The sequence below is a fragment of the Echinops telfairi genome, unplaced genomic scaffold, assembly GCF_000313985.2.
Source record: "Echinops telfairi isolate 266 unplaced genomic scaffold, ASM31398v2 ScPeMD7_2291;HRSCAF=2852, whole genome shotgun sequence".
NCBI classification, from domain to species: domain Eukaryota; kingdom Metazoa; phylum Chordata; class Mammalia; order Afrosoricida; family Tenrecidae; genus Echinops; species Echinops telfairi.
In genome coordinates this window covers 18,642,360-18,653,482 of record NW_022106189.1, presented here as the reverse complement: position 1 = coordinate 18,653,482, position 11,123 = coordinate 18,642,360, and the positions used below count along the sequence as shown (strand labels likewise).

General features: G+C 54.3%; 1 protein-coding gene across 1 annotated transcript in view; it reads right to left on the bottom strand.

Annotated features, from left to right (window-relative positions):
• MMP2 (matrix metallopeptidase 2) overlaps nucleotides 1-11,123 on the bottom strand; it is a 28,194-nt gene continuing 17,071 nt past the window's right edge. The window contains exons 10-13 of the mRNA XM_004704665.2: nucleotides 10,728-10,864; nucleotides 9,120-9,279; nucleotides 4,231-4,340; nucleotides 1-826 (exon numbers count right to left, since the gene is read on the bottom strand). Coding sequence (XP_004704722.1) covers nucleotides 723-826; nucleotides 4,231-4,340; nucleotides 9,120-9,279; nucleotides 10,728-10,864 — 511 coding nt within the window. The 3' untranslated portion in view covers nucleotides 1-722. The remainder of the gene's footprint in view (nucleotides 827-4,230; nucleotides 4,341-9,119; nucleotides 9,280-10,727; nucleotides 10,865-11,123) is intronic.

Below are 11,123 nucleotides of genomic sequence, written 5' to 3'. Positions count from 1 at the left end.
TGAGTAGAGACATGTCTTGTTTTCCTCCATCCAGTAGAGGAAGTGATGGGTGGGGCCACACTAATTAGGGTGCAGGAGGGACAGCGCTCCGTGCGCTGAGAGCCACTGTGCAGTGACGTCACACAACCTGAGTCCTTCGGTCAGGAAATGAATTTCAAAGTAGGGGGCAGGGGCTGGGGTGGGTAGGTCAAAAATAAAAGAACAAAGTGCATACAAAGCAAACTGCTAACGTCTGAAAGGTTTGAAGGCATCCAGCAGTAAGAGGGCAGGTGTTTGGGGTGACCACCTGGCCATGCCCCGTCCCACTGTCCCATGTCAGGCCAGCTGTCAGGCCACCAGTGGCCTCTTGAGACAGTCTCTGTTGGCTCTAAGGATGCTGAGAGCCACAGAGGTTATGGAGGGAGAAGACCCTGAAGTGGGAACAGCACCAGGAAAGCCCAAGGCAGGGCTGCGTTGACAATCTCAAAGCATGTGTTTGGGGTGGCTCTTGAAGACGGATGGGACTAGGGGAGAATGGGTATCATCAGCACCTTTCCTTGGGCCCAGGGTGAGGCCGCGCTTCAGAAGCTGAGATGACCAGGTGGAGGTGAGAAGGCTGATTAGCTACAGAGTTGGAGGAGGGGCTGCCAGCCCCATCCGGGTCCTCCCCTGGTGCTCAGGGCCCCCGTGCGTGGACGGCGATGGAGAGAGAGGGAGGCAGGGCCGGCGGGAGCCAGCCCGGCTCAGCAGCTCAGCCAGTCAGATTTGATGCCGCCGAACTTGACGCTTTTCAGACTTTGGTTCTCCAGCTTCAGGTAATAGGCTCCCTTGAAGAAGTAGGTGTGACCTGAGGCAGAGAAAGGAGAGAGACTGAGCGCTCCATTCCCAAGCCCTGTGGGGAGCTCCGGGTGTTTGCCTGGCCTAGGGAAGAAGCTTTCAGACCAGAGGAGGACCCCTCTGCCCGGAGGAGGGCAATGGCAGCCAAGTAAGTTCTTCAAGTTCCTGTTTCCACTTCTCTCAGATGAAGAAGAAGATATCAAACACTTAAGGCTTGTGGTAGGAACTAACGTCGGTCGGTCAGTAAACACACGTTGTTCATAATAATAGTTACAGCGCCCTGCTTAGCATGAGCACTGAACATATCGCAGACGCAAGCCAGGAGGCTTCGGCCTGATCAGGCCCACCGACGGGTTTTAGTTGGCTTACCCCTTGCCGTCATGTCGGTTCTGACTCCTAGGGACTGTAGGACAGGCCAGAACTGCCCATGGGGTTTCCAAAGCTGCCAGTGTGCCGAAGCAGTTTGCGCCATCATTTTCCTGTGGAGGCAGCTGATGGATTTGAACTGCCACCCTCGTGGCTCAGAGGCGAGGGCTTTTACCACTGAGCCACGAAAGTGCCTTGATTTGGTTTATACTTTGTTATTGCTGCTGCTATTTCGTTTGTTTTAAATCACTTTATCAGGAGTTCTTACAGATCTTATAACACTCCATACATTAATTGTATCAAGCATATTTGAACATATGTTGCCATCATCATTTCCTGAACATTTGCTTTTTATTTGAGCCCCCGGTATCAGCTCTCCCCCCCAACCCTCATGAATCCTTGATCAGTTATATATTGTTATTATTTCCTGTCTTACACTGTCCACTGACTCCCTTCACCTACATTTTTGTTATTTGTCTCCTTCGGGGTGGGGAGGCTATATATCAAACCTTGTGATGGGTTCCCCTTTCTCCTCTTTCCCCCTCCCTGACCATCCCCCTACCCTCATGATATGGTTTCTCCCACTCACTACTCTCCCTGACGGGTTTACCTGTTCCGAATTCCATGTGTTGAGAGCTCTTATCTGTACCAATGTGTATACTCTGGTCTAGCCGGATTTGTAGGGTAGAACTGGTCATGGTAGGGGGCGGGGCGGGGTGGAGGAAGCATGCTGGAACTAGGGGAACGATGTGTGATTCGTCCGTGCTATACTGCATCCTGGTTGAATTGTTCCTTCCTTGTAACCCTTCTGTGGGGGGACATGTACAATTGTCTACAGATGGGCTTGCTGCTTTGTTTTAATTCTGAGTAAGGTGCTAACATGTAAAGACCTAGAAACTGCACCTGTCACTGCACTATTCTGGTTTCTCAGGACCATGCAGCGGAGGCCCTCCTCTTGTGGGAGAACAATCAGCAGAAGCTGGGAAGCAGCTGTCCCAGGTGGATGGGCTCTAAGGAGCAAACATGTAAACACCTGGGGGGGTTTTACCTGAAAGTAGAATTCTGGATCCTGCTCACCCTGCCTCCTGGGTGTCTGCCCCGGTCTGCTTCATGAAGTTGTTATTCCTGCCTGGCTGTGGTGGCTCATATATTGGGCTGATAACTGCAGAGTCAGCAGTTTGGACCCACTAGCTGCTCTGTGGGACAGAGATGGTCCCTTTTGCTCCCGGAAAGAGTTACAGTCTTGGGAACCCACAGGAGCAGCTCTACCCAGCCCTACAGTGTCACTCTGAGTCAAAAGCAAGTGGAAGCCAGGGGTGAGCCTGGCCTCTACAGATTTTGGGATTTATGACTCCTGACATACCTGCAAAGAGCCCTGCAGGCACATTGGGTTAGGTATTGAGCTGCTACCGACAGGTCAGTGGCGCAAACCTACCAGCTATTCCGAGGGGAAAAGATGAGGCTGCCTGCTCCCATAAAGATGTTATAGTCTTGGAAACCCTACATAGCAGTGTTGGAACCCTGGTGGCACAGTGGTTACACGTTTGGCTACTAACCATAAAGTCAGCAGTTCAAAGCCATCAGTCCCTCTATGAGATAAAGAGAAGGTTTTCCACTCTCAAAAAGAGTGACAGGCTTGGAAATCAGTAGAGGGAGTTCTACCCTGGCCTTATAGACTGGGTATGAGTCAGAATCAGCTTAATGGAGGTGAGTTTGTTTTGGGAGAAGGGGATGCCAAATGGGCATTACTGCCCCCTGGTGAGCACTGGAATGACCCATACTGAACTCACTGCCATCGAGTAGAAGCTGTCTCACTGGCCCTATGGGCCAGTGCAGAACTGCCCTCCTCACTATCGGAGACTGTAACTCTTTTCAGAAAAGAACCAAACAAGCAAACAAGCTCACGGCCACTGAATCTGACTCCATTCTGACTCACGGTGACCCTAGAGGACCAGGTAGAACTGACCCTGTGGGTTTCCGAGGCTGCAACTCTTTATGGGAATAGAAAGCCTTGTCTTTCTCCTAAGTAGTAGCTGGTGGTTTCGAACTGCTAACCTCACAGTTGTCAGTCCAGTTCGTAAGCACTACGTCACCAGGGCTCCTGGAGTGATCAAATGCAGATACCTTAACTTTATCCTAGATGATGGGCGATAGTTCTTAATTGCCAGGGGGGTACTGAGTAATTTCTTTTTCCCCCTGAAAAGAGGATGGTAGACCGAATGAGTTCGGGAAGTTCTACTACACAATCCACTTGTTGTCAGTGGGTTTGTTTTGGGGCACACATAATCTTTCTTACTTCTAAAATTTGGCAGAGTAGCTGCTTTTAAAGATAGTTCTTAATTTAAAACGCGATTGTGTACTGAGTTTTTGGAACACTATGAGACCTTTAACAACGGCAGATCAAAGCTGTATGTCCTTAGCATATTGTGAGGGCTCAAAAAATATTTGTGGAGGTTAGCTGAATCCTTCTTTAATGAGCCAGGCCAGGCTCATTCCCAGACCCCCGAGAACTCACAGGAGCCTCCTTGAGAATGTACTTCTCAAATTGCACGGTCTTTTCCTCACCGATACAGCCGGTGTTGGAGTCCGCTAGAGACCAGGGCCGAGGGTTAAGTGGGGCTCTTTGCCACATCAGCAACAGAGCACGACAGAGTTTGTCCTGTCTCAAATGGAGACACCCTTCTGTTCGTGAGAGGTGGTCACAAGGCCTTCTCTGCAATCAAAGGGCCTGGGCCAAACACCAGACTGAATTCAGGGCACGGGGCCCAGGTTTTCGCCCCCTGGAGGCCTCCTCTGGCTCCCTGGCTCCAGGCCCAGCAGCTGTGAGGGGCCTTTCTGGGCCTTACTGCAGGGAGCAGAGGTCAGGGGCTGGCCACCCGCCCAGCACTGAGCTGAGGGACTGGCTTGTTTTGCGGAGACGGCCACAGGCTTGCCCCAGCACAATGAGGAGTGTGTGCTTGCAAGCACCCAGGCCCTCGCTGGGGGAGGGGAGTCCTAGAAAGCGGGTGTGGGGGGGGGGGTCATGGGAGGGGGTGCTGAGCAGCTTACCACTGCCCTGCAGGTCCATCACAGCATCCAGGTTATCCGGGATGGCGTTCCAGGCATCCGCAATGAGCTTGGGGAAGCCAGGATCCATCTTCTTCTTTACCTCATTGTATCTGCAGAGAGATGGGCATGGTGAGGCTCCCTGTAAGCCATCCTCTCCAAGCCTGGCATGGGAGGGCCCGGCAGAGGGCTCCTGGGTAGCCTTGGAAGCCAGACCTGGCTCTTGTGAGGGACAGCCAGCCAGCTGTTGTGGAAAGAGTATGAAGGCAGGCCCGAGTCTAAGACCCAACTGGACCCTGCGGGAGTTTTGATGGTCCACATGACTTTGGACAAGCAGATAAAAACAATCTTGTGATAACAGTTAACACAGAGAGAATGCTTTCTGCACAGCAGGCAGTGGGTTAAGCGCTTTCTGTGCGCTCTCCTTCAAGCCTCTTGAGAATGCTACGGCCCAGTATTTACCATCATCTCTTTTCAGAGTTCAGACTCTTTGAAAGGGCGCCCAGCTTCCAGGTGGGAGGTTGTGTGACTCAGGCCTGCCTTTCTCACCAAGCCTCAGTCTAACCAACTGCATCATGGGGCTACGTCACGTATTTCCTTGGACAGGTAGGTAGATCCAGAGCTGCCGTCAAGTTGACATTGGCTCTGGGTGACCTTACATGCCACAGAACAAAACAAGCCCAGCCCTGTATCCTCCGCACAACCCCAGCTTGTTCCAGCCCATCATTGAGGCCACTGGCCTAATCCATCTCTCAGGGGTCTCCCGATGCCTGCTGGCTCTCTGTCACCACACAGGGCGGCCTCCCCTAGCAACGGATCCCTCCTGACCATGGGTTCCAAGTACAGGCATTGATCCCGACGCTGCTGCGGTCTGTGAGGTTCTCAATGGCTGATTGTCAGTGGCCGATCACCAAGACTTTCTTCCTACTTACATGGAAAACGCATAGGCCAAGGGTCTAGGCCCGAGGTTCAAAAATTATTTGGCGTTCTGCCTCCTTGGCATGAAAAAAAATGTTTCCCACTCAGCAATCCTCTAGCAGTGAAAAACTTTGATACGACAGCCCAGAATCCAAGATAACATGTAGATAATCTGCTCTTGTCGCTCCCCACCCTGGGGTGATGATCACCCACTTTGGGAACTACCGGGCCACCCTCTGGATAGCCCTTAGGACAAGTCGATCTTTGACCGCTGTCAGTTCCCTTGTCAGTTTTGATCCTTCATGCACTGTGGGGAGTGCCTGACCAGAAGCTCAGGCACAGGGCCCTACCTCATCACGCATACCGTCACGTGCAGAGATGGCCGTCCTGTCTTGCTGACCTCCCGGGAGATTGTCAAGGCCGGGGCAGTGAGGCTACGACCGGGGGTGGGTGGGTCTTAAGTCACAGGGAGGGCCTGCTGCCACCTCCGTCCGGCTAGACCTCTCAGGGCATGTGCCCCGGGCCCCGCCTGACTTCCCACTAACACCTTGGGCACGTTCTTCCCTGCGGCAAGCGATCGTCATCCCTCTGTCTTTGACTGCTAGAGAAGTTTTAAAACACCACGATCACTTTTCTACCTTTGTTTTTCTCCACTTAATCTAGTTACCTCTTCCACAAATACTGAATGAGCTCCCGCCACAGGCCTGTGGGTGCCATGGTAAGCCAGCTGATGTTCCTCCAACACTGGGTTTGATGCCACGCTGGTGACAGCCCCACGGCCCTCTGTAATGCCTCTCTCTCCCTCTCCACAATGAGCCTGAACTTCAGCAACAGCAACCCCTCTGGGCTCCCTGCCCCAGGTTTCTCCTCCTTAGCCCAACATGCCATCCCTCACAGTCTCAACTACAGCCCAACACCTCCTCTGGCCACCTCTAATCTGTGTCTTCGTGACCTGAGTCACCCAATCCAAGAGCCTCAGCTCAAAACACGCACCCACATCACCGCTGTGGAGCCCTCAGGCTGCATTCCCTGGAGTGATTACAGCCCATGCTTGAACGTCCCCTAATTTCCTTTGGATTCTGTCTCATTTTATCAATGGGAAAACTGAGGTTCAGCAACGTGCAGCATTCTGGTCCTGAGTTCTCACCCAGGAATACCGCAGCATCAGAAGAACCCCCTTTCACCTTCCTCTCTGCCCAGCAGCCTCCTGCTACGGTGCGCCCCCCTCACTGGTGCGGGGTTCTGGAAAGCAGTCTCTGGAGCACACTTCTCGGCTCTACCTTTAGGTTTGGAGGCTGTCTACAGCAGCTAGTCCAATCACGAGCCTAGGTGCCCCAGCTTCTCCACTTGTCTGTAACGTCTCTGTTTCCACACCTGTTTCCAAGCCCTAAACCCACTGCCAGGAGTCCACTCTGACGTAGAGTAGAGCTGTCCTGGTGGGTGTGCGAGATGGTTAAGCTTTCCAAAAGCAGAGCGCCTCATCTTTCTCCCTCAGACCCACTGGTGGGTTTGAACCACCAACATTTTGGTCAGCAGTACAATGCACAACCCACTGTGCTGGCCGGCTGGTGGTCGTATGGGTTGAAGGAGAACGCCAGGTGAAGTTCACAGCTGCAGGCCGACGACGTGGCCCAGGTCTGCCCACTGACAGCCACCATTAGTCTGGGTCTTTTTCATTCCCCGTGCTAGAAGCTGCTTGAAGGCAGAATGGCTACTCATGACCACTGTCCCCCAGCCTCGAGCAAGGGGTGCATGCACAGATGTTGATGTATACTTGTGGTGTTCATTAGAAGCTTCCCAAAGCTGGGTCTGAGCACTCCCTGTCCTGAACTGGGAGACGTGTAAGCTGTGAGCAGCAACTCATCCTCCGGAACCTTCTCTCCTTATCTGGCAGCCTGAGAGTCACGGCTGGAGTTGTTGCAAGGTTCCATGAAGTGGATTTTGACCGGGTAGGTGTGAACAGCCAGCCCCTCCATGGGCAGCCTGGCATTGAACTATTTTAGCACCAGGACTCTATTGCTCTGAGCACATTCCGGCTCATGGCCACCTCATGAACCAGTGTGAAGCCGTGCTCCAGAGGGGGTTTCCCTGGCTGATATTTAGGCAATAAGTCACCAGGTGTTTCTTCTGAGGTGCCTTGGAGGGAATGCGAACCTCCAACCTTGTAGTTAGCACGTAAGAGAGTAAACGGAGTCCACCACCTGGACACTCATTGGGAACCATAGCAGAACCAGTCCTTCGGGTTCAGGAATTACTTCCCCGGGGAAGAGACCTTGCTCCTTCGGGCACTTGGGGTGCTGCAGGTCTGCTCCCTGGCCAGAGGTCTCGTTGAGAACCTCTACAGAGCTGCTCCCTGGATGCGGGCACTGGCCGGTGAGCTTGTTGCATAACATCAAGACGGAGAACACTATGCCCTGACATGCAGCAAGGCACTGCCTGGATGTCAGTGTGTGTCCCTGTGGGCGCTCACGCCAACACACGCGGACACAGCAAGGACTCGGGGGCAGCTGAGGGCGCCCCCTAACTCCAAGTGCTCCTACATCCGGTCGGTTCTGAGACATGAGTTTTGTGATTGAAGATCCGGGGCCTGCGTGCTGGTGAGGCCTCTGCTGGTCTTCCGCCCCAAGGCTGGAGATCCCAATCAGCTTAAGTTGTTAAGTGTCTTAGCAAGAAGTCTGGACAGGACGGACACAAATAGCGTCCGAGTGCAGGGCAACTGGGGGGAGGGGAGGAGAGCGGGATCTTGGGAAGGAAGCAGCAGTCTTTTAGGGATGGGGGGCCCAAGGCCTGAGACGTAGTGGTGGCCCCAGAAGGGATGTGGGAGGAAGAGGACCCCCTCCCCAAAGCCGCATTGCACCATTGTCCCTTCCCCATGGGGGATGGCTTAGAATCCTGATGTTGTGACCATCCTGTTACATCATCAAAGACAAGCAATCCACTGTCTTTGGCCTTCAACTTCCCATCTGGAAAGTGGTCCAAATGACAATCCAACGCTTGAGGTTTATGCCTCTTTTCACTGGCCAGTCCTGAACCCTGAGCTCTCTGACCTTTAGACAACAGTGAGACCCTGACCTTTAGACAACAGGGAGCGGAGAACTATTTCCATTTCCAAACGACCTTCCCGGTCTGTGCCTGCAGCCATGGGGCCCGGGCCTGCCCGGTGCAGGTGCTGCAGCGTGGGCTGTGCTCCTCAGAGCAAGGGTGTGGCTGGTTCAAGCAAGGGGGCTGCTGGGGCTCACCCACTGAGTTGTCATCACGTCACCTTCTGCCTCCCCTGCCTCCACCCCCCATCTCCTGCGCCCCCACTGCCTCAGGGACAGCGGTGTCCAGGGAAGGTGAGCATGTCCTCTCGGAAGCAGAATGCAAGCTTCCATTCCCTGGCTGTGAGGCTTTAAGCTAATTACGTCACCTTTCTGAGCCCAGGGCTCCTTGTCTGTGAAACAGACGTAAGGATAACGCCACCACCCACCTCGCAGGCCCCAGGGCCAGGGCCCCGCACAGTGTCCATCAAGACAAAGAACTTGATTTTTTTAATACCCCTCTTCTTCAGGGAGGGTGTCCCTGGGTGGGTGTGTGCACGCGCGGTCACCACAAGGTTCAAGGTTCAAGTCCACCCAGAGGCTGCGATCTACTTCTGAAGTAGTGGCCATTGAAAGACTATGGGACGCAGTTACACTCGGATTCACCTGCCCCAGGAGGCAGAAGTAACTCGGCAGCGGCAGTAGCTGGTTTTTGTGTTTCTTTGTTGGTAGTGTTTTTCTTGAGTCACGCCAGACAGACCTGACCACAAGCAGCAGACTTGTGAGACAAGAGAGGACGGCGCTCTGACCGGAAGGACCGCAGCCCACGCACACAGACGTGTCATCCTCCAGAGGCCCCCGGAGGGGCTGGGACGCTGGCAGGTCTGCGGAGGCGGTGGCTTTGGCCCAGGAAGCTCGAAGCCTTCCTCGCCTGAGCCCTGCACCGGTCCTTACCTCCAGAACTTGTCCCCGGCAAAGATGTACGTCTTCTTGTTCTTGCTCCAGTTAAAGGCTGCATCCACTCGCTGGACATCAGCGGGCAGCCCCAGGCTGGTCAGCGGCTTGGGGTAACCTCGATCCAGGGTGCTGACAGAGTAGACCCAGTATTCATTCCCTGCGGTGAAAGCAAAGGGCGTGCTGCGTCAGGGCACGCGAAGCCCCCGGCCCGGCCCGTCCTGCCTATCATCTGCCTGCCAGGGGACCCCTGACCTTGGGGGCACTCAGCAGAGACATGGGTTTCTGCACGTATTCAGGGGCTGGTGTGCACGGCTGCCACCTAGGAAGCTACGAGAAGGTTCTCGAAGCTGCCGGCCAAGGAGAGGGGCCGGGAGGAGATACAGCCCACTCCGCTCACCAAGCCGCTAGCTATAGCTTTGCCACAAGAGACACACAGCGCCCTGGGCCCCTGAGACAGGGACAGAGGACATAGAAAGTGGTGGGGCTCAGGAGAAAAGAGAGAGGAAGTAGGGTGAGGAAAGGGGGAGGCTCAAAATAACTCACTGCCATCGAGTCAATTCTAACTCACAGCAGCCCTGCAGGGCAGAATAGAACTGCCCCTGCGGGTTTCTGAGACTGGAAATCTTTGCAGAAATAGAAAGGCTGCCCTTTCTCCTGTGGAGGGAGGGAGCGGCTGCTACATTCACACTGCAGGCTTTGAGGTTAGTAATTCACACCACCACCAGGGCACCTAATGGGGGACTGGCTGAGCGGAATACCACGAACCCACAGTCCTAGAGAGCTGCCTTTACCTCCGCTACGGAGTCTTTCCTAGCTGAGGGCAGGGTCTCTCCATGAGCCCCCTTAACGTGCCCCATTCATGGCTTGCCTCCCCCGGAGTCTGTGAGTACCTTCAGGGCAGGGTCTGTGTCCCCGGGCAAAGCCACCCCCCCCCCCCCCAGCAAAGCCCCAGATTCACCAGGCACTCACAGAAACACTACCTGAGTGGGTTTTCTGGGCCTCCGTCCTGTGAACATGTTTCTATGGGCTGCCATCGAGTTGGCCGACTGATGGCAATACCACGTGTCACAGTGGAGATGCCCAGAGTCGTCCCCCAGGGGCTCTCCCGGCCACCGTCATTACAGGAGCAGTACTCAGGCCTGGGTGGATGTGAACCACCTACCTACATGTGAGTGGCCCAGAGCGCATGGCTGGACTGCGCAGTCACCTGGGCAGCACAAAGGACCACTGCCCCGGCCACCCTGACCCTTCCAGACCATCTTGTTACTATGATGTACTTAGCTGTCTGTTTCCTATAAAGCTGTTTGGAAACTTTACAATATGAATGGAAGTTTCTTAAAAAAAAAAAAAAGCTAACTGAAAGTCTTGCCTGTGGAGGGTGCTCATGCTGGGAAGGTCAAGCCCATGGACACTAAAGAGATTTGCCTTCTGGGAAGGGAGTCAGAGGCTTAAAGAGGAGCAAACAGGAAGGAAATGAGAGGCTGCCTCCAAGGTGCAATCCACGCTTGGAAAGGAAGGTTGAAGGAGCAGATCTGGGGTCCGGGGCCGTGGACAGGCCCGCTGTGCAAAGCCCAGAGGGGTTGAGGGCAACACCCTTCCAAACACCTGCAAAGAAGACAGCCTTCTCTTCCTGTGGGGCCTCATACACCGCGTCGATCTTTTCCGGGACGTCAGGCCAGAATGTGGCCACCAGCAGAGGCCCCGTGGGCTTTTCATTTGGTGTCACCATCCTCCAAATGAACCTGGGGGTGGGCAAGGGACAGAGGAAGTCACACTTTGTCATTCTGCAGCACCAACCACACGCGCCGACCCAAGTCTGTCCAGAGACTCAATCCCAGATTCCCTGGGGTAGAGGCTAAGGAGAAGGTCAAAGGAAGGTTGGGGAAGGACCAGAGAGAGGCAAAGCTGCCCTCTGCAGGCAGCCAGGGCTGAGAAGCAACCTCCTTGCTTTTCCCCTTTCCTCCAGGAAGCCTCACTTGACTACCTCGGTCAATACTGCCC